At 39.3% G+C, this 24367-nt stretch overlaps 1 protein-coding gene across 4 annotated transcripts in view; it reads right to left on the bottom strand.

Moving 5' to 3' along the window:
- The window catches only part of CNTN4 (contactin 4), a 332207-nt gene that overhangs the window by 101101 nt on the left and 206739 nt on the right, over positions 1-24367 (bottom strand). For all 4 annotated transcript variants that reach the window (XM_069866137.1, XM_069866140.1, XM_069866138.1 and 1 more), the window contains 2 exons: positions 19480-19606; positions 18256-18431 (listed from right to left, as the gene is read on the bottom strand). In XM_069866137.1, the coding sequence (XP_069722238.1) occupies positions 18256-18431; positions 19480-19606 (303 nt within the window). The remainder of the gene's footprint in view (positions 1-18255; positions 18432-19479; positions 19607-24367) is intronic.

The raw sequence follows: 24367 nt of genomic DNA, 5'->3' as shown, positions 1-24367 counted from the left end.
GAACTGATGCTGATGCTTGTGTGAGGTGCTGAGGCTGTTGAATTATCACACCCTTTGGGCAAAATGGGTTCACACAGGAGGTTCAAAACCACATTTTTTAAAACCAGTCCGAGTTTAACCTGGATATCAATTTAACAGCAGATTCATCAGCGTGAGCGGTTTGTTCAGACTCTGTGTAGGTACAGGGACACAAAGAGCATGGAGTTTCCCAATCACAAGTCATAGCCTGAGCCTATAACTATAACAGGGTGATTATCTTTGCCCTTCTGTCTTTTTTTTCGGCCTAGGAGAAGAAAGAAGGAAAACAGAAGAAAATGCTTTATCAGCGAAACAGAAATAGAGAGATAATTTCTCTCTCCTAAGCTGTATAAAAAAGGTGGAATGGCATTTTTCACCCATTCCTCTGGCCATCCACCAATTCCACAGATTTAAATATATTTTGACAGCACACAGGCACAAAATTATATCTCATCCTTATTGAGGACAGCTGCATAAGAAATAATAGCTTAAAACCAAAATGACACCTGGAGGAATAAAAATGTTATTAGGAAATATTTTTAGATTAATATTATTTTCAATAAATGAGAAGGTAAAAGTAAGAGCAGAACAAGTCTAAATCATCAATGCAGGTGCTATTTTTAATATATACGTATATATACTCAATAGAAAGAAAAATGCAGAAGTATTGGTAAGTCTCAAATAATATTTCATGGAAGATTCCCTATTTATATCTTCTTCCATGTTTACAGAACTAATACATAATGCCATATATAAATACAAACATACACAAAACATTTTAAAGATTATACAGAATTCACGTTTTGGGCCTGAATGCTAAAAAAAGCCATACACAGGTCTACTTTGGAACAGATAAAAGAAAAATATTGCATCAACTGAGCATGCATGTTTAAGTCTACTTATATGGTGTTCTAGGGAGTTCTTCTACTAATCACAGAGGAGGGAATGGGAAAGGTGTTTAATTATTAATCATAAGAAACAACCACCTGCTTGGTGACCCAGGAACTCCTGATTGCAATAGTATGGAGAGAAAGTGCACAACAATAGCTTAAATGCAAATCTAGGCCTCTAATTTTTTTTTTTTTTTGCAAGGAATTAACAATCCTATTTCTTGAAAAAACAGATACGCATATATTTAGGACAAAGAGAGGATTTCTACCACAAAAAGAAGTCTATAGTTGGATGAACAAGTAGGAAATTATGGAAGAATAGTCAAAATCAATTAATGGCAGCAAACAGAGCACAGCATTTATCACTATCACTCATAGTGCAAGCTACAAAACTTTGAAAGTCAGCCATCAATTCTGACAAGCTTCATGCATGTCCTTAAAACGTGGATCTAAGTAAACTTACAAGATTAAGATAATTGTAAGATAGGCTAACGTCTCATTGAACTGATTAGGCTGATTATGATCATGCAGTCTGAAATCACAGAATCATAGAATGGCTTGGGCCTGAAGGTACCTGAAAGATCATCCAGTTCCAGGGATGCCACAGACAAGGACACCTTCCACTGAATCAGGTTGCTCAAAGCCTCATACAGCCTGGCCCTGAATACCTCCAGGGATGGGGCCTCTATGACTTCTCTGGGCAACCTGTGCCAGTGCCTCACCACCCTCAGCAGGGTTAATTTGAATTTGCAGATTTGAATCTGCACTTCAAGTTTATTTTTGTAGTATCTAAATAGCAACTCCAATTAACAATAACATCATTACTATTTTACAAATAAGACATGTGATTTAAACATTACCTTGTAATCTTTTCCAAGAAATTAAGAACAATATCGGTGTTGTTGAATGGTAAGAAAGCATACAGACTAGTGATGTGTGCATTCGAGAGGTTCTCCTCTGCTTTCACATGCTGTGCAAAGTGGAAAAATCTTTCCTACAAACTTCTGCTCACATGGGTGCAGAATATTGCACTGAAATTTTGTACTCCTGAATTCCCCATACATGGAGGAAAAGCCAATTACTAAACAAAAGTTAAACACACTTGCTGAAAACTACCCGGCAGGAAGCTTTTATGCAGTAGTACTCAACACTTTTTTCCCCATGTTTGTTATCTTCCTTCAAGAGAAACACAGCTGTTTAGTGCCTCTCTACTCCTGTCCAGAGACTAGGAAAGAAATTATTCTCTCTACTTTTGACATTAAAAATCAATAGGACAGCAAAAGAAGAAGAAAATAACCCTCACAGCTGCAGAATGACTGAATTACAGTGTAAATGGCTTGGCTGTATGTGTCTCCTCTGACAAGAGCATTAACTTCCACTTTGCCTTGCCTTCCAGCCCAAAGACCCTGGATTTTTGTTCTTATTTGCTAAAAAAAAAAGAAAAAAAAAGAAACCCACAAAACCACCAGAACATCTATTTAAATCAGCAAGCTCAATTATGTGTTGGTGCAGCTACTGGTTCGTAAGAAGGTTTTGAAGCAGATCTCTCATACCTCCATGTTTCCCTTGATATCAGCTCTCTTTCCACTGGAAATTGCACCTGAGTAGAACTAGGTGATCTTGGAAATCTAAGCTCTGCAGGTGTCTGGCTGTGCAACTGTGCCCAAACAGACGACCCCCATGACATGGCGTGGCTACTCAGTATGTGCCATTACAGGTCTAGCCTCTACTCATGTTTTTCTCACTGTATTATATTTTACCTTTTTTGTTTGCTTCTTAACCCTACTTGTATTCTTCCATGCTTTACTCTTCATCAAGTTATGCATACACTGTCAATGTGATCACCAACTCCCGACACATACTTTTGCCCACATTTTGAAAAAAAATCAAAATAAATCCAACAAAACCCCCCCAGAAGTTTGTAGATTGAAATAAATGAATTTCAGATTTGGGAGGGAGGCAGTGAGAGCCTTGAAAAGGTCACTACTTTCTTCAACAGAAGTGAGGCATTTCTGGTTTATGCGTAGAAACACCATCGTGAAGAGACAATGCCGTCACTTGAAGTGTTTGCTAACCCAGTGGAGGATGTAACAAAACCCAGTGATAGGAAGCTGAAGTCATGGAAATGGACATGAGAAGCTACACTTACTATGAATGATGATGATCACCTGTTGGAATAAACTACCAAAGACCAGTGGGTTCAGCATCCTTGATGCTTGGACATCAAGACTATTTTTGTAGAACATGTACAAATGCTAACTAAGCTTTAATTACACTTGAGCAACCAGGTTCAGTTAAGGATAAACTGGCAGAAAATGCTACTAGTAATAAACAAGAAGCCATATTACAGGGCTCTGCACCCATCCAGAATTTAGATGCGTGAAACACTGGGAAACAGGAGGAGGTCTGGAAGCCAGAGAGATAGTCTTGTGGCCAGATGCCTAACAGACCTGAGTGTTGTACAGTTTTGCTTCCTGGCACCTGGCAACATGGTATGTAATAAATCATAATGTAGTTATTTCCAGATTTCTCAAGTAGCCCATGGGATACTAAATACCTTATAACAGACATAAAAAACACAGTCATTTAAGGAGTTTACAGTTAAATGTTATACATAATGCAATGAACATTGGTAAACAGAAAAGAGAGAACAAGATAAAGCAAAACAATGCCTGGAAGTGATAAGTTCATTAAGTTTTAGCATGCAGGCAGCTCCGTGACTTAATTAAAGTTTTCAGGGTGTGAATTGCTTCAATTACAGTGATCTATCATTGCATATATCAAAAAAGAAAGGAGCCTTAATTTCAATAAAAATATTTATACATGAAACAAACAAAACATGACCAGAATTGATGACTGCGTACAAAACCAGAAAATGCTTCTTGTTGGGGCTAGGATCCCCGCATGTGCCTTTGGTGAAAACATGTTACCAATTTAGGTTTGTGGCACTAGGCAGTACCTGACCACGAGAAAATTATGTTTCTATTCATAGGATCAAAAAGGATTGGAGATGCAAGAAGGAAATAAACTTACCCTAACTAACCAAAGCTACACACATCTGCACAAGAAATCCTAGGTCACTTGCGTCAATGATCAACTCGCAGATCAGGCTTTTAGTTTAAAAGTGTGATTTCAAATAATCAAGATGAGGTATTTGTATGAAAATAATACATATTAGTTTTTTTGTCTATTTAACTTGGACGTTTTCTATTTAGAAAGCAATTGTCAAAACTGATTAAGAGAAACCACTAAGGAAGAACATATTAATGCTTTCCAATTTTGAAGGTCAATGTCCTGCCAACGCTTATTGGGAGCATGCAATACTAAACCAATGACTCCACTGAGAACCGAAAAATACTGTATAAGCTCCAGCAACTCCAGTTTCACATGAGTATGTGATTAGTAAAGTTTTCAGGGCAAAAGGAGAATATAACAGGGAAGCTTAATAGGAATGCATACAGGTTATCATGATTAACACTGTTACTCAGAACTTATTTAATGAATAAATGAAGATCCTACTTAAATTTCATCATTGCCACAGTATCAATTCTAAACTGGACTTAACAGACTCATCTGAGTATAAAACAGTCCATATTTAACCTGTGAAAAATACATTGATTTGTTCCACTGACACCACTGTACTTTGAGAAAGTCATTCAAGTTCTGTCCCAAAGTTTTCACAACTCTAAGGATAAATACTTTAGCTGTGTATCTCAAAAGAGACGTAATTAGCTAATATTTGCAGAAAAACTTGATGTCTGATGCTGAAATGCACTAGAGTGCAATATGCTGTCAGCACATGCACACTAACATCCACCGTTTAATACGACTTGAATGTCTTTTCTTGCATGACTAGATTTTTCTGTAGCCTCCATGAAAACTCTGCCTTAATGTTTAGTGACACAACTCACACAGGTACAGGTAAGTAATGTCAGTCTGATACAGATGTTTACTCCTCAAAAATGCTTCAAAGCCCAGAAAAATGCCAGCAGCAGTCAATTCCATCCGCTTTTTAGTTTAGGTAAGGTATTACATTGAATTACCTCCTTCCAAAACCTCAAATACGGTTTAATAAAAGCTTAAACAGTCTGAAATTACCCAAAGCCCCTTAAGACTGGGTAGTTTGTCTCAGTAAATGGCATATGGAAATTTTAATAAAAACCATATGGCTCTTCACAGTTACAATAATCCAACGTTGGCTAGAGTAATGAAAAATTTCCCCAAGTTTTATGTAAAAAAAAAATCAGTACAGCAAAGAATATTCAATTATAAGCAAACAAAAAAGGCGCAGCAGCACCTGAGTTTGTACTTTATTTGTGAAATTCAGTGATGCTTTTTCTATAAGCAACCACTAGGTAAGTCCTGAAAATTGAAGTTTGCTCTTTAAAAGAAACATTTCACAGAGTACATTGAAGTATGAGCAAGAAAGCAAGACAAGATCAGCTCACTTTTCCCACAAGTTCCCGCTGGCAGGGGTAGTGTAACATTTGGCCTCTACTTTTTGTATGTATATCTATTTTCATTTAGAGCTCCACTGACTGTTCTATTGTTAAGACCTCTGCCCAAGCAGAGTGGTTACGGTGTTTGTATGTGAGGTTCACTTGGTTCCTATTACTGCCTGCAATGTGGAAATCACTCAGCTGTTGAGCTTTGCATGCCCTGGAAACCACACCAAACAAGGAGGCTTCCCTCAGGAGGCTGCAAGTCTCAGGTCATTGGTGATCTGACAGAGATAGCCCTATTTTTTACGAGAGCTAAGCTTTCCTTTGCCCGCCTTTGTTTGTTGGAGGAGGGTTTCCCTGTTTTTATTTTATTTTTTTAACATGGAGCATATTTTTAGAATCCAAAACCCGTAATTAACCTGCTTCCGAAATCAAGAAAGAACTCTCTATGCAAGAGAGCTATTTAAGAACTATTAAACAAAACAATAAATATTATAGAAAATTACATGAATAGTAAATGATTGAAATGGATGGTGACAGGAGCCTGCATATCTTCTAGAAAACCAATTTATGTGACTATATCATGCAGAAGCGCTGCTGTACATCTCCTTGAATGGCATACTGTCAAAAACTCAAACACCATTAATGAATCCTTTGTCATTACATTTTAGGGCTTTTTTTCCTAATAATTAGAAAAGCAGTGTCAACGCTATTTTTATCTATTCTTGTTTAACTAATATGAAACTATTTCTCCTTTTACTATACACTAACAAAAACATGCATATACCAGTCACTTCATTCTACGTCACTGAATTTTAATTTCCAAAATAAAAAATTTCCCTAATATGCAGGCTTAGAGAAAAAAGATGTTAGTGCGTTTTATATTGCTGTGTTTTACTTAAAAGTCTGTCTCTAGAGACTGTTGTAAAACAAATTTGATAACAAATCAGTGATATTCCTCTACTGAGTCAATGTTAATAGCAAGTAACTACCAAAGCTTAATACCTGTATCCATATGTCTATCTGTATCTTCATACGGATCATTATCACTACAGAGCGAGCTATTCGATGAACCTTGATAGATGATTTATGTGCCTGAAGGAAAAACTAGGGCTTGTAACACAGGACCTTGAGAATATAACCATAATATAATTGCAAAGGCCTTGCTGGTGCAGCCATAGGATGGAAATAGAAGCCTCCAAGCTGTGAGCACAACCCACAGCACCTCATCACCAAAGGAACACAACCTGGCACTAAGCAAAGTGGGTTTGGGTGGAACACAGAGAACCACAAGCAAGAACACAACCTGTATAAATCACACAGAGTCAAAACTCAGACATAACAGTCAGGAATCAGCGAAGAAACAGGAGTTAATAGAACAGTAGTAGCAAATGTATTAGAATATTCAATCAGATCCAGACAGGGGAAGAAACACACCATCACCATCATGTTCTCCAAGCAAAGCAACTTCAGAGGCAGGTGAGTGGCGGCTGTTTAACTGCCTTCTCCTGGGAAGGTTGACACCACTCAGCTTATGTCCAGTAGGAGCACAGGAAGGGAAATGGCTAGACCATACCCACACATGCTAGATTGTGGGCACCATTGCAACTCTACAATTACAGGGAATTAGCAATAACTGGATACTATGCACTTAAACTTACAGTGTAACTTAAGTAAAAATACATCTTCCCCTAGGTTACTAATACTTCAGTTAGATTACCAAGAAATGCTTTGATCAACTTTTTTAATAAGTTTTTTTTTCAGCTTATATAAATTGCATGGTACCTTTGGTTTGGTATTCCATACTTGAGGCTTGGTTCTAATTTGGATACAAGAAAAACTTGAATGGTTAAAATAGAATTTGATAAGAATTGAGCTTTATTATATTTATTGAATGACCTTTGAAGCACCCATATGATAGGAAATAAAGTAATGATGAAGATAAGAGGTACTTACCTCTTCATATATGTGAAACCCACAATCCATTTATGTACACAGATACAGCCAAGACACCTAAAGTCAATTTTCAAGCATGACTTAGAAGAGATTTACAGAGCATAATGGGGTTTGCCTTCTCATACTCCTTCTATAATTCTAAGACAATCCCAGCAATCTAAGATTTAGAATGATGTTTAAGGTCATATGTAGTCCTTGAATAAAAGTCAATGGAATATGTTTATTATTAAAGACTAAATGACTTATCTCAAGGGCATTCTGAATAAGATGGCAATGACACCTTGTTAAACAAAAAAAAAAAGAAAAAAGTGGCCAGAGAGTTTTGCCAAGTCTTCCTGGTTCAGACTGAATAAAGAACCTTCTATCAAGAGATAGCTTGTATGCCCTCCTCCAAATTGTTTTCATCACATTTGCATAACTCTCTAAATACAACAGATCATGCTTTCATATCCTGGACAAAATACACAACCAGATGGAGACAGAAGCCATTTGCATCACTGCCTATGGAACAATATGACTTCATTGGCTGTAGACTATAAACTATGCTAATTTGGCCCATAAAATAGTCTTGAAGATGAAATTCTAGTGCATCTCAATCAATTTCAGGGGACATTGGTTTGAAGAAATCACAGCCTGTCTATATGAAGGCAGGCTGAAAGCACTTTAACTGATGACTAGCACCCACAAAAGCATTAAAGCTTTTTGCTCTCGAAACACTTGACAAGATTTGCCTCCTGATATTTATGGCTCTAATATCTCTAAACACTGTCTCTATAAAACCTGTGCCTGACTTTTTAAAAGCAGAGTTTTATGTCATCCTTTTCACAAATACACAAAGATTAAGTTCTTCTGCCCATGTCCTTGCTGTTGTGTCAGGACTACACAGCGGACTTTGCGGTCCAGAATAAAATCCCCTTTGATAGAGAGCTTAATAGAATTTTAGTTTAAGAGCTGGTCTTCTAATGAATAATTTTTAGAGTCACTGATTTGAGAAATAGTTTACAAGTCTGGGAAAGAAAGCTTTCTAATTTGACCTTTAGAACATAAATTTCACTGGGATTCAACTTCACTGGAAAAAAAAAAAAAAAAAAGGTAAACATCTTGCCATTCCCCCACTATGCCTCTCCTTTGGAAAATGCTTTTGCTTGGGCTTTATTACCATAGGCATCAAACAAGGCAGTACCTCTGCATCTTTACCAAGTGGCCAGGTTCAGTTTGGACTTTTAGACCTATCCTTTCCTGCACGGAAACTGCCATTGTTCTCACATGATGCAAAAAAATCTCAGCTAGGCCTTTTTTGAGCAGGTATCTGCAGGATTTTCATGGTGGGGTTTGCTCTGAAGTCTTGATTTAGGCTAGACAAAGAGAAGAGTTGTGTACCTGGAGGAGCTGTAGGTTTGAAACCAGATGTTGTCAGAGGAGGCGCACTGCCTCCTGCCAGGGAGAAGGGGTTGCAGCCCCTCCTGTAAGAGCCAGGAGCAAGTTGTAAACAGCCACGTTTTATTTAGGAAAGGAGAAAGCTGGTGTGGTGTGTTGGTATGCAAGCCAAGACCTTGTTTTTCTCCAAAGCCCTCCCTGCTCTCCCCATCACTCACATCTCTGACCTATGTATCATCTTGGACTTTGACATCTCTATCAGGCTTCTCATATTGAGACAATATTTAAATCTTACCAAGTCTCACTGACCACCATCTATCAAAGACAGATTTGTCAACCCGCATGGCTAAAAATTCCTCCTCAGACATTTACCTTGCATCCTAAAGACTGTGACAGCTTTTCCTCAAGCATTACCAATGACACTGGCCAACATGCAGCTTTGGGATTCATGGATCCTCCTGCCGTGCTCGGAATGCTTTCTCCTTCCTCTGTCACACCAAGTAAAATTTGCTTGTTCTCATCAGGATGGCTCCTTCTGGCACACTATATCCTTAGCACCTCACTGGGATTTGATCCTTCCTTCCAAATAGGCAACAAGGAAGCCATTCGTCTTAATGGGAGAACAGGGCACTCATAGCAGTAGCTGCAAGGCGCTGCCCACTGTTCTTTTCTGAAATCAAATCACACTTTCTATGATGTTACCAAAGAAAAAGGAAAAAAAAAAACACTCGGCTAATTTTATGTTCCATTTCATAAAAGCTGCCTGTTTACTATCCTTCTATAGGAAATGTTTCAAACGTTCATTTTGAAGCAACTCTCCTACTTGAGACAAAATGCTGAGGACTCAGAAAATTTTATTACTTTAATCTGGAAAATCTGGGCAGATATTTCCCCTTGGGTTGACTTGAATGGAGCTACTTTACTCTCAAGGTTTTCTTTTTATATTTTCCTAGCAAAAACAATAGGTTATTCACACACTTTCTGCCAGCACAGGTGATCCTGCAATAGCCAGAAAGCAGTACTTCTGTTGGCGGCAGGAGATACTGCACAGTCCTCTCTCACTTCCTAGCTGAGCATTAATATTGCAGATGCCTCCATGTATTCCCTATTGCACACTCTGCCGCACCTTCTTACTTTGCACAGCTGAATTAATTCAAATTCAGACACCAAATAATGTAAAATAATGTGACACAAGCTTGCTCAGCTAGAGGTTTCGAAGAAAATTTTCCCTTTACTTGATAGAAACACAAATGAAAATGATCCCATGGAGATCCTCATCCTCAGAGGGTGTGTGGTAGTTCAGCTTGCTTATGGAAATACACATTATGATGCTAGGCAGCATCTCATAGAGAAGACTTTTGCATTCTGTTCATCTCTCATGTCTAATGAATTATGAAATGGCAGTCACGTTTGTAGCAGACAGGAAAACTAACATGGGAAAACTTTTGACAAACATATGTAAAGCTCCGCTGTCCTTTGCATGCCAACACTGACTCCCAGGCTCTGCCTTCCAGAAGGAAAATAGGAAAGAAAAAAAAACACAATGGAAAAGTAGCCACTAGGATAAAGCTGTCCTGCCTTGGCCTTGCATCCCATCAACAGGAACAGAAATTGCCTTATAGAGTTGACCTCTGCCCTTTGGGTATAGCTTGGATCACATCAGAGGGTCCTGTAACTTCTATTTTCCATGTATTTCAAGACAAAACTGATTTGCATTGATATAGAATCAGTAAAAGTCAACCTAAGAATAATAATTATTTCTTCAAACTAGGTAAACAGAATTATTTCATTTGACAGACCAGGGGATTTAGAGCCTAAAGGGGCTCGGTGTTACACGAAGCATTCTAATAATTGACAAAATAACATAAATCTCCTGATTCCTTGCCCTATTCTCTATCCACTGGATACAAAAGGCCAGAAAAAATGATTACAATATGCCACGAGAACATATACTTGAAATTGTCCCAAATATCTGTGCTCAGAACCTCAATACAAATTGCTTCATTCAGAACATCAGAGTAAATGAGAAAACTCCATTTCCTTCCAGGTGCAGTTGGAGTTTTCCACAGCACCCTGACACACTTTAACACAAAGATATTTTCTCAAAATTAGGAAGAGTTTCATGTACTAGCAGAGATTTTCTCAAGGAAAGCTTACATCACTGGACCTTGGCATGCTGGGACCATATCGGTCCACTAAGTGTTCATGTTTAAACAAACATCTACATCTGCATTTTGTTCTTGAAGATTCAGCCCCTGGAGAGAGACAGGAAAAAACTCTCAAGCCTGTGCCTTGCAGCTCCCAGCCACAGCCCTCCATTCCCCACCCCGTGCAACACTCCCTGCTCTTAGCAGCACTATTTCTGCATGATATAAACTGAAATACACTTCTTAAATAACACTGCAGCCTTACAAGATTACTAGCTCTGAGAGAAGATGCGCTGCTTATTTACAAATGCCCTGCCGCTGCTTTAAGTAATAATGTAGTCATTTTATTTATAACCCTTGGGTGGAAACAAAGCAGGCATAAATTCTATGTTTCTGTTCTAAGTTAAGGGTCCTTCTATCACAGATGAAAGTAGGTTATATGTCTATCCTCTGCTACAATACTCCCTGTTGGTCCTATTCATCAAAAAAAGAAGGAAAAAAAAAAGGAAGAGCTTACATGAGGCTTAGCCTAGTTTTCCACCCACTGGGAATTGTGTGGCAAAGGGTGCAGAGGTTGGGAGCTGGCTCTCCAACACTGATGACTGCACTTTGCATAGCCAAGTTAAGGTTTCAGCAAAGGAGAGAAACATTCGGAAATGCTCATGTAGAAAAACTCAGATTTGCTCGTTGCCTTGTTAAGAATACATTCTGCATCACATCAAACCCAGTCCTAGAGGCGCAAAAGTAGGAGTGACTGATTTTGGATACGACCATCAGGCCCTTTACTCTTAATAAACAGCATTTTGCCTGTAAATGACACTAGAAGAGGAATCAGGGATTCTATTCAGAAAGAGACATGTCTTAAGCTAAATTCGTTCTAACTACCCCCAAATCTTATCTGACAGCCTAGACAATTTTAACATAACTTTGCATAAGTGGGGACACAACAATTAACTTGTGCCCTACTCTTATGGGCTGTCACCTGACAGCTTCATTTGTATAAATACGTGGAGGAAAATGAGGATAGCTAGTATATCCCAGCCACTTTGGTGGAACTGGAGTAGCCTGGGAAGATGGGGCCTCTGTCGGTGGACAGAAGTCCAAATGTAAGCCCCAAAACAATTATTTATTTACTGAGTTTCAGGAACTACAAAACAACTCTTCCTTTAGGGAGAATGAAAAGTTTGTGATCTCTCTCTTACCAGAGAATCTATACCAAAACAGACTTATTTATTGGACCTCGAATTTTAAAAATGCATCCAGCATTTCTAGGAAATTTTATATTAAGATTTTTAGTCTCTCTGGAAACTGAAACAGGAAGGGTCAGCCAGCAGAAGCAGAGGCGGACTCTTTCCAGCACGGTGTCATTTGTTGCTGCTGCAGAGCTGCTCCTGTGTACCACAATCAAATCCTGTGTCTGGCCAGGATCTGCAGAGGCTCCGAGAGGCTTCAAAGAGAAACAACACAGTAAAGGAGACTTTGGGGTGTGTACGGGAAAGCAGACCCCTTCCTAAAGATGTCAGAAAAGCTGCATGCCAAAAACTTCCATCCCTATATTCTCCACAGTGGTTTTTTACAAGTGGTGTCACAGAGAACCAGAACAAAGGAGTTGGGAAAAGGTGCCGAATGAGGTTTCTGCCCTTCCAAGTAGAAAAACCTCGAAAAAATAAACTTCCTGAAGAGGACAAGCACGAGCGGCTGATGGGCTGCCGAGGGACGAGCAGAGCCGCACATACCCATCGTCCCAGCTGCGATCTGACTCCAGAAAAAAACCCCAAACTCTCAGTCTCCTTAATTTCCATGAGGTTTAAAACACATCATCTTTTCTCAATTCAGACGTTAGTAATCACTGCGGAAATGATTTAATTTGCGTGCCGAATGCCTCATTCAGCCGAGCAGCAGTGCATCGCTTCATTGATCAATCAATGCAATTGTTGATGCGCTTGTTTGTTTAGGCAAGGCAAGGCAGATACTTTAGTGGTTTTCTGAAAATGTTTTCATTATTAATTGTTCTTGAAAGAATTACTTCATTGATCATTTAATCTCCAAAAAGAAAATGAATGCACTTCAGGGCAATAAGAGGGTACAACAGTAAAGAATTTGAGCAGCAATTATAATTTGTTTCTTAGCAACTAATAGCAAAAATTATGGGATTTGCTTGGGTACAAGATTTAACAGGAATCATTCCAGCAATGGGAATATATAAAAAAAAAAAAAATAATTCTTTTCAGTATAATGTTGGGAGTAATTTTCTTTTTCTATCATCACAATGAAATTATTTTGGGATGGTAGGTCAAAGCCCCAAAGTACTCTCATTGCAACCACGTTATTACTGTATTTTCTGCTACCATTTGCACTGCACAGTACCAAGCCTTAGCTGCTAATTGATGCATAACAATTATTTTCACAGAAACACTTCTATAAAACAAATTCCTTTAATAAAGTGTAGGGGGAAGCAGTTTTCAACAACAATAGTGTGATTTCCTGCCATTAAGGGTACATTCATGGTAATGAAGAAGAAAGTTAAAGTTTCTATAAATGAACAATCCCATAGAAAATGTACAAAAGGTTAAGTCTGAGGCTGTTGCCCCAGTTAGTGGTGGAGGGAAGCCCACCTGCAAACCCTGCCCTGCTGGCACAGTTTAATCTTCAAACCCAGTAAACCAGTTCAGGCTAAATTCCACACACAAAACCAGGTGTTCCACTGGGCTGACTGCAAGAGGAGGAGACCTTTCCCCTTTGATCTCATCTTACCTGCCCAGAGCCTGGGGGTCCAGGGTAGCAGGTTTGCTTCTGCTGCTGCTTCAGCAACCTCTGAGGACGCCTCCCTTCAGCCCTGCCATCCCTTCTCCTGGGGTCTTATTTCTCTTCTAAAAACTGATGCCTCAGCCCCCTGGACATCTCAATTATCATTTTCGCTGGCTGCAGAAAATACCCATAGCATTAGCATGGGCCTCTTAAATTACAGATTCAAAGGGAACTCCTTCACAGAAAATTTCTACAGGTTGGACAGGCACTGATTTGAGAACCTTCTCAATGCAGAGTGGAGGAACTGTTCTCTCAGTGTAGGGTGTGACAATGTGCAAAATGCTAAAAACACCTGAAAAGCACATCCTATTTATTTTAACAGCTTATGTTTCACAGACATCACTTTTAGGCAATTTTTAAAACAACAGGAGGCAAAACAATACTATGACTGAAAAACCGCACCAATTTGAACTTAATTTTCCTCTTTGGATACTCATTTCAAAATCAACAGCATATGACAAACATCAGTACAGGTGAGAAAGGCAATGAGTACTGCATAGCTTCTCACCCAGTCTCTGGAGAGTTCATTTTTAAACTAGCATTACTACAAGGAGCACTGTCTTTGTGTCTCTCAGGTTAAACTGCAAATCCTGCTGAGGAGTTTAGGGCCAAATCGAGTCTAGTTATCACAGCAGGCAAAGGATATTTCATCTACCTGCACCGAGGATGGCTCCACAGGAGAAGACAGGGGTCATCTGGCAGAAAAGCAAAGTGGAGCCTTGGTCTCATCCCGGAGATGCATTAGCTACCACAGGTGAAGGTGGCAATGCAGTAGACAGTCTGAAGACATCAGGGTGGGGTCACAGGGGTGACCAGATTGACTCTCGGCACAGCTTCTGTGAGCTGTGCAAAAATCCCTGGCTTCAAAGCTTTGGTGGTAAAACACAAACTGCCGCCTCAACAAGGTAAAATATATATCAACTCTAATTAGAGTTGTTGCTCTGTAGGTGCTTGCAAATCAGCTGAAGGGTAAAGATAATAATTGCAATTCTCTTTGCTGGGGAGAGTCCCATCTTGCTCATCCCACCCTACCAGTGGAATTGTAAAGAAATGGATCTGGGCATCATTTAGCAAAGAATTACAAACAGAATTCTTTTTATTCCTGAACCCATTTCCACCAGCATTGCTCATTTTGAAGAGGTGGGCATTTTCTTCACTACTAACCTTCAGTTAAGCAAGAGCAAACCAGTTAAGTAAAAGACAGTAGGTGATCCACAAATTATGTGCAAGGTGGCACTCTCAATGGCCACCTCACTCATGGCGACAGAATGGGAACTTCTGCAAAGACATTTCTGGTGGGAAGCCATTGGGATTCAGCTGCCCAAGATGATCCTTTGGACATTAATCACACTCAATAGTCAATAGAAGGGGAGGAGGATTAAATTTGAAAGTGCTTAAGTCATTACCTGCACAGGGCATAGAGTACAAACACAGTCCAGACAATGAGTAGTAGCTGCTAGCAAGTAAGATTAGCACTAGCAGAGTCCACCAAAATAAGTGAACCCAAATCTTAGTCCTCCAAATGCATAATCCTGAGAAAGGTCTGCAAATGCTATGCAGAACAGACTGGCAAGGATCTCTAAAGGAAGGGCATCAATACTGCCTCGCACTGGGGACAAATAGTTCCTAAAGCCTTTCCCAGAACTCAGCTTTGTGATTTTGTGCTTATGGAGATGTGGGTATAAATGCAACTTTCAGCACCTGTGTGCACTAATGTTCCATTTCCTAAATTATTTCGCAATCAGTAGAAATAATTTGGCACAGATGCTCATTAAAAGTGCATCCTGCTCACAGCATACCACTCTGCCCAGCACCTTTGAGTTCTGCCAAAGAGAATGGGAGCTGAGAAGGCAGAACAATTTGCAAATTCATTACTTTCAAAGGAGTATGGTCCAACACTGGTGCCACTAAAAATCAATACAAGTTTTATCTTCAACTTAAACGGAAGCAGGATCTGGGCCATAAGTAAACAGCTTTAATCGTATATCTGAATGGGTGGGTACGTCTTCAAACTGCAGCATCAGAGCTGCACTTCTTTCCAGGCATAGCTTCTTATTGATTTCAGTGTTATTTTGGAAAAGAAACTACAGTACAGTGAATAAAATTGTCAAGCTAAGCCCCATCCCCTAAAATAAAAAGCACATCATTTAATCTAGTTCAGCTGTGCGTTCGTATATCATTTTGGAGAAGCCATTATTAGAATTCATACTCAGAGCTTAAAGCTTTTTTTTTATTTTTTTTCATAGCCTGTATTGCTATAAGCATAGGGTTTAGGGTATCATTAATCCATATTCTATTGTTGTGGCACAGCAGAATCCTCACTCTCAAAAAATATGTTCAACTTCACAGACAAGTAGCATTGGAGCAAAAAAAGAAAAAAAGAGAGAGAACAAATTTGAAATGTAAATGATATATCACAAAGCAAGTATTGGGGAAAATATTAGCACTGTTATCGTAATGAGTTTGTAACCTAAATACATATTTCAAGGATTAAATAGCTGACCCTCTCTGACCTCCACCAGAGGTTGAATAGCTACATCAATTTAATCTCCAGCAAAAACGCTAGAGAAAAATACGACAGCCCTTGAAGAATGAATGAACATATATTAATGATGCCCCAGGATTCAGAATTTAACCCTTAAAAGGACAAGAAACCTCAAACCCCCAGACATTAGTCTCAAAAGACCAAGCATAACTCTCCTCAGGAATAAAAATGAGAACACAAACATCAAAAATACACCAACTTTGCTGGAAAATACGGGGTTGCTCAGGTGAAGGGGGAAGGTACGGACAGTTTAGGCAGTACATTCCTGAGACTCTAACCAAACAGCTTTCCACAGTTAAATAATACATAACACAGTGGGGTGTAGGGGACCAAGCTGAAGTGCTGGAACTGGGTCAGAGACTATTTGTGCAATCTAGGTGCCAAACAAAGGTGTAAATTCAAAGAAAATAACTTAATAAAAGCGAAAACTTCTGAGAGGGTAAATGGGAGCAAACAGCTTAAGAGAGCTAGTGGCTAGAAAGAGTGAACCATACAACGTTTTAAGTTATTCCACACAGAATCTACAGAAGTCTATTGAAAAATGATCATGTTTGGAATAAAACTACATAAAGGTAAGTAGTTATATTAAGCAGTGCTACTGTTTCCATATGTCTTGGATGTCACGGCTTAAAAAAACTCATTACTAATACAGATGCCCATTTTTGTTGTTTCTTAGAAGCACAGCTTCTGTAATAAACTTAAATCACTCAGTATTTCATAATTCAGACAATTCTGATTGTAATCCCTTTGATTATACAAGACACAATGGTTTACTCTTTTGTGAACAGAGCCTACCTTGACATACACTTTTTCTTTTAGTTCAAATGTTTCTAAACTGATGTTTCTAAACTTGCAAACACTGTATGTTTGCAAGACCCTGGCTATTCGGCATATAATAATTTAAACTAGCAAGGAAGCTGATATATTTCCACTCAAGAAGTGAGTGGAGACTGCGCTTAACAGCATCATCATTCTCCTTCTTAAACCCTTTGAAGCCCGGGACCAGCATTTTAGGAACTGCAACCTGTTACTCAGCTTATCATTAGAAGATTGACTTTAGCAAACAGGATGACCCCAGCCAAGGGAGTATTGAAGCACTTTGCTCCACATGATGCTTCCCAGGCTGACTCTCAAAGGTAGCAGGAAGCCACGATTTGTAAGACAGGGCCTGCTGTAAAACACGTGGTCTCCAGAAAAGCAGACCAACGCAATATTTATGAAGCGACTGCCCTGACATATTGGAATCTGAAGTGGTAAGACTGGTCTAAAGGAAGCTGTTCACTACTCCCACCTTCAGCCACGTAAAAAGACAAGCAGGTCATAAGCAAACAGATGATATATTGTAAACTGTGTTGGGAGACAGAGGACTTAACTCACAATAATACTTCTCACTACAAATCATGTCTCTGTTGCGTGAACCTCGCGTATAGTGGCATCTTTACCTTTTTATTTTTGTAGCTGGAGCATATCAACTTCTTTTACCAGTTGGTGAGAAGCATCTTTCATCGAGCTCTACTGAAAGCCCAGCTCACTGTTATTGATGGATTTGTGTCTGGAAATGGAGTGCCTTTAACTCCTGCATGTGCACGCAAGGATATTTCATAGTAGGTCCTGCTGTATTAACTAAGCTTCTATGTACAACCTTCCCAGGACAACGGCACAGAGAACTCACACAGATTTAGATGAATAAGCCCGTGTATCTATTCTCTGCCTTCACCTTTGCAACTACATAAGAAAAAAAAGATGACTAGTGGTTCTGTCTCATCATTCATAAACTTTTATGGATTTTGTTGTGCACCGCAGAACGGCTTTTCATAATTGCATATAATGTTAGTTCACATCAAGACCAGCAGCATTTTACCCTGCATACTACTTATAGTTGTAGCTAAATAATGATAAACCAAGGCATCTAATACTCAGTCACATTTGCACTCTAAATCCAGGTGTTTTCCTTACTCCATGAAAAGCTCAGAGAATACTACGTAATGCAATAGAAAAGGTTAAAGAAAGCAAGTATTGCGTGCTCAGTTTTTCTAGCATGCTGCAGGAACAGAGGCTGTGTTGTTACTTACAAGCAAACTGAAGCCTTGCTTCTCTGCTGACAATTGTTCCAAATGGGTTTGTTGCTACACACTGGTATGTTCCAGTATCTTGGGTTTTATTCGGATTATTGATCAACAGGCTGCCTTCCACCATGCTGTAGCGGTAATCCATACCGATGCCAATACTGGTTCCATTTAACTTCCACCTATAGAACAAAATGCCAAAGTTAAATTCTGCTAATATTAAAAGACATGCTTGGGTACATAACATGTGGTAAATAAAGATCTAAAACATCTTTGACCACTTACTATTTAAAAAAAGAGGGTACAGTATTGAACTATTCCAATATTTAACTGAGATAGCAATATCCTTGACATATATCTCAGTCTCTGATATGATTACTGATTATGATTCTGTAGTTGCTAGTGCTGCTGCTTTTTGCAATTAATAACTTGGCAAGGGTTAGTCCCAGAAACAGGATCTTTAAACAATTTAAGTCCACTGAGGTTCCTTTTCCTCTCCCAACTTGCTGGTTGTTTGTTTATAATTTAAGAAAAATCACTCGCAGCAGATGTTGTCGCAAACCGGGGAACTGAGAAACACCAGCACCGCGTTGCCCCGGTTACAGCAACTCTCACCCCTACCAGCCCTCGAAGGAGCATGTGAGAGAACCACAGCTGCATAGCAGCTCCCTTTACCAGAACATACAGAGAAACAATTTGAATACATTTGCACCAGTGAATCAACAGAGTTTACTGCATTAAATACTCAGTCCTGTCAGAAGACAGCGCAGTGGCTGAGGTCTGACAACTCTAATCGGTTTCAGAGTGCCATTTGCTTTGGTGAACAGAATGAGAAAGGCACTGGAGGTAAAAACCCAGCAGTTTAAGTGATTTACAGCAGCAGCATCACCGTGGTAGATGGCATCTTTTTTCTAAGGATGCTAAAGCAGTTACTTAGGGTGAAAATAATTAAGAGCTTCATTGATGCTTATGGAAAAGGATGGTTAATCTGGGAGCCAAGACTATTTATAACCCCTCCATAACCTTTTTGAACTCTTGTCCAAATTTTGCAATTGTGTTGCAACATGTGGTGATTTCGTGATGTACTTTTTTTTTTTAGCTATCAGCACTGTAGAAGACTCCAGGGATATCACTGAGTTACACAGCATGATATGAACAGGAGATGGGCTCCTGGGGAACACTGTCATAGCATGGAGATTATGCTAAAGAATAGTGAAACATTCAACAAACCCGATGGTTGGTCTGGGATTCCCCTTTACTTCGCAGCTCAGCTTCACTTTCTTTTCCTCTGAATCCAAAGGGAAGATCATGCTGTTGGGCTCCTGAAGGAAAACTGGCCCATGCAGTGCATTGTCATCTGCATTAAAGCGGAAAAACGTGACACATACTTGATGGAACCTGCATGTACCTAGTGTTAAAATACAAAACAGTATCTTGGCAGCAAGCAGCTGTGCATCATTCACCCTAGAAAGGATGCGATAATGACAGGGTTGTGTTTTTTTTAAATAGTCAGTTATTTTTCCAAAAGCCCTTGAATCTCACATGGAGTCAACAATCATGAAAACATTTGTGCCCTAAATAAAGCACAGATTGAAACTTTACCTGAAGTTCAAATGAAAGGGAACAGGCATAATCCTATTGTGATAATACAGTTCACTAGAAATCAGAATGCTTAGTTTCACTTTTAAACACTGAAATATTTTCTCTGCAAATTAAAAAAAAATCTTGTTATTAAACACAGCTCTTTTAACCCCATGGAGTAGCCTTTCTTGAACATCTTCTGATCGTGTTCTGTCCTACCATCTTCATGGTAGATTTCTGTGCTGCTGCTGGAACCCACAACTCCCTCGCTCCTGGAGGCAGGGACTCAAAGTGACAAGAGCACGGATGGCACTTTGGCCAGGCAGTCATGCTGCCAACTAGTCTGCCGCCAGAAGTCCATCTTGATGGACAAGCAGGGACTTTGTGGGCATAGGAGGTCAGATGAGAAAGAATAAATAAAAATATTAAAACCATTGAATGTTAAAAAAAATTAGAAAGCAAAAGGAATGAGCAGAAGCATGATGCACCTGCCTGCTAGGAGGAGAGTGAGAATGAATGCGAATAGCCCGCATATCCCTCAACACCGGGAAATCAGCTGGATTTATTACGGACAGAACAATACCTCTTTACTCCAGGGAGAAAATTCTGTTGTCTCCACAGAAGGATTTCAGAGAGACTTTGCCAGGATGATTATAATGGAACAACCCCTACCCTGAGTCTCCTCCCTCAGGCACCACCACAAAAGAGAATGCACTAAGCACACAGTCATATCGGTTGTATTTATCTTTACTTTTAATTATATGTTAACAATACCTGACTGAGACTCATCTGTTATTCAAAACACATTTCACATAATCTCTAGCTTTAAATTATACCTGTGTGCAACTTACTGTTGCTGGCAGAAAAAGATAATAATAACCACAAAGCATACAGGGCCAGATTATGATATCCTGACTTGTTTCTGAGACCCAGGGCTGCTTCTTTCCTTGAACAGTCTCACATTCACTGTAAGAAAGAACATTACAATCTGGTCCATAAAGATTATAGCTCTGAGTACTATATTAATGGTTTTGAAAACAAGAGAATTAAAAGACATTCTAATTTTTGCAGTTTTCTAGTTGTAAAATACAGAAGCTAGCCAGGTGCTCAGGTCCTATGTAAGAGTTGCTTCAAGTCCCATAAAAAATGAGCTTGATAATGCCAGGAGAGGCACAAGACAGACCATCACAGCTAATCCAGTTAGCAAACTGTGCTGACTCAGGTATGCGTTGCTCGGCTGTGTCATCTCTCTCACACCCCACACAAAGGACTCAAGTCCCATTGCACTCTCATTTGCAATTATAGTGCGTCAATTTATATTGTATCACATCAATCTAAAGGTCAGATTCTTGGTCTTCCTTCCATCACAAGACAATACTCCTTGCATTATAAAGTAGATAGTAGATATCTGAGTTGGGAAACAGACACACCAGCAAATCAAAGGGTCCAAATGCTAAACATAAAATGTGTCTCCATATATCCAGGAAATTACTTGACTACCAGCACCCAGACTGCTGTGGTGTACCACCTCAGGGTGAGACAGTGGTCTTTATTTAAAGTACAACAAAACTGGTCCGTATGTTGCCACAGGGTGTTTGACAGGGAGTTAACATTTGGAAGAAACATTACAACCAGCTTATATCATTAGTAAACAAAGTGCAATTTAGAAAAAAACCCATGAGACATGGAAGATAGAAGCCTACAAAAGATCACCACGTGAAACAGCTCTCCAAATATTACAACATCTGCTGCTCACAACGTTTAGCATTCAGCCTTTACATGGCAAAAAAGCACTTGTCTTCCTGTTAGGCAGCAAGAAGAAAAGCCCTGGTGCAACTGCTACCTGGCTTTCAAGAGAACAGCATTGGGTCAGGCAGGGAGAAGTTCTGAAAGCAGCTGCCAGCATATCAGGGGAACAGAAGAGGAGGAAAAAACCTCGCAACACTGGGTAGATAAAATTATTTTGAGTACCTTTCTTCTTTCTCTTATTGCTGCCTGTGTATAAGCAAGATAAGCCAGTCCAAACTGTTTAATCTTCAGCCTGTAGAGTCCTTTTGCTACAGTCTAATGCATGATTGAAATCACTGCAGCTCAGATCTTAACACAGTGTATGACAAGAGTTGAGCCACAGTACCTTACAGAAGAGAAGGATTTGGTTCAAAGAGCACTAAATATTCATTAATAAATAAAACAAACTGCCATCTAGATTCTTACAGACAGAAAACTAAAAGTACCTGTACAACGTGGAGTCCATTTTTCACTAACTTACAATGTTACAGGGTAGAAACAGATCTCAGATGCTTAGTGTCAGCACGGGCAAATGCATTTGCTCTGTTAAAGCATCTCCGTTTGTGGAAGAAAAGTTTTACTATCCAGATAATTTTGAAAGGTGAATTGAACTACTTTTTTTTTTTTTTTTTTTAAAAGGTAAAAGCAGTAATTCTATTTCTATTGTGTTAATGTTCCGGGACCTGCAATCACGAAGCAGCTATAATATATTTTTAGTTTATCGCTGATGATCAGTATTAGTCATTTGATCCACAGAAGTTCACCGACATCAGGAGGCTCTTTCCTGAGCTTAAGTAGCTTTTCCTGTGACACTTTCTTTTGGTCATTTAATCAAAGAGAACAATGAAACAAGGCATATATATATATAATACATAGGAAAGTTGCTCAGATACTCTAGCTCACTTTGGTCTTTTTCATTTTCAGCAGCTACCATGCAACCTGAGCTACTCCTTGCACGTTTGTTACTGTCCTGGGAAAATATAATAAGTAACCTTCCTGGACAAGCTAAGTGTTGAGATACTCTCCTAGTGACAGATTTTATTTTTCTGAGTTACGTTTCTTTTACTCAAGCCCGAAATGAGTTAACCCCAAATGAACACTGAGGTGCCCTCAGCTTAAGACAAGTTGCAAACAAGATTGGTTACCAAAATGCATTTTTTCCCCTTCTGTCAGATGAAACAAATGGACTACCGCTCTGGGTCTGCCTCCTCTGAGAGAAGTGTATTTCTTTCAGAAAGATGCAGGATATAGGAAATTCCACTGAATTTCGTGATAAAAGAAACATTTTTAAAGACACTACAAGGTATATGCCCATATGCTATTGGACAGAATGTGACTGGTAATTTAAAAGAACATTCTGCTATCCTAGTTTCTGCTGATATATATATATATGCGCACATATATATGTATTTTCTGGTGAATCACAAAACCTATTAAGAAGTGCCAGATTAATTTAAATACATTCTAAATGAAGATATATTCTGTGTCCCTCTAGTACCCCAAATTTGAGGGCCAGTATATCCAGTAGGATGTCAAATGTTCATCATCTTTCTGTGTTTTTGAGAAATTGAAACACGAAGAATGTTAACTGAGGTTAATTCACACGAACAGGTGAAACCATTCCTATTGTCGCCGAACATTAAGCCTGGTGACGGATATTGTTACTGAAATAGAACTGCTTTAATTTTCACTGAAAGTGATGGCCAATTTGAGAGAAGGTTTAATTGAATATTCCACACTGTAGGGAAGGATAACAACCAAACTGAAGAGAGAATTCTTGGACTATATCCAGTATAAATGATAAAAATCCTTTCCTTGTTTGCTGCTGAGGGAATTCATTTCTGCTATGTATGCTGGTGTGTTTTCGTACAGTGCTATAAGTCGGTATTTCTTCAAGACAAAACTGCACCTTGGGAAGAGCAACTCTTCAGGAAACTGGAAAGTGAAATGGATAGGACAGCTCAAGGGCATCGCTGATTAACACAACAGCCTACTCTTCAAGGTTAGTCAGCTGCATTACATCCTCCTGAGCAGGAAAAGACTAAATTGGATGGCTCACTCTATTGTTTGTCTCCCACTTTTATTAACATCAACCACACACACAAATGGTGCTAATTGTTCTTAAATTACAAAGAAAGAATTTTTTACATCAGACTGTTTGCTACAAACAATTTTGTAGATCTCTCAATGAACAAGACCTGCTGAAGGTGCTTTCCATTCAAAAGAAACAGAAAAATGTATTTAAGAAAGGAGATTTAAAAACTCTTGTATGAATTGTTATGTTTAAGGGAAGGGCCTCATGGCTCTGCATCTCTGGAGACAGTCATCACCCTCCACTGTTGAGCTGCTAATCATTCCTGCCTACCACTGCACCATGGCTGACACACATAATTAAGAGAGAAAAATGGTCAAGATTAATAAAGAGAAAAAAACAACAATCAGATAGTTTAACTGGAAGCAAAGCTGAAATAAATGATGAGGGTCTTTCCCTCCTTATTATCCTCACCCCACCAGTCTATAAGCTGCCCTGTCTACAGATCCACTGCAATACTCTGAGACATGGTAGAAAAACACCCTCCCAGAGACTGTGTCCAAGACGTCCCCTGTAGCTGCTTGGATGAGAAGCTGGGTAGTAAGAGTGCCTCCACCCCTTTCCTTACCCCTTGTAGCACCAGGTGGGTTTGTTTTGCAGCATCTGACAGGTCTTCAAGAGGGACCATGAACCAGATGGCTCCTCCCAGTACCATCT

The sequence above is a fragment of the Phaenicophaeus curvirostris genome, chromosome 11 (assembly GCF_032191515.1).
Source record: "Phaenicophaeus curvirostris isolate KB17595 chromosome 11, BPBGC_Pcur_1.0, whole genome shotgun sequence".
NCBI lineage: Eukaryota > Metazoa > Chordata > Aves > Cuculiformes > Cuculidae > Phaenicophaeus > Phaenicophaeus curvirostris.
The sequence above is the reverse complement of the archived record's forward strand: the minus strand, read 5'-3'. Positions and strand labels throughout refer to the sequence as shown.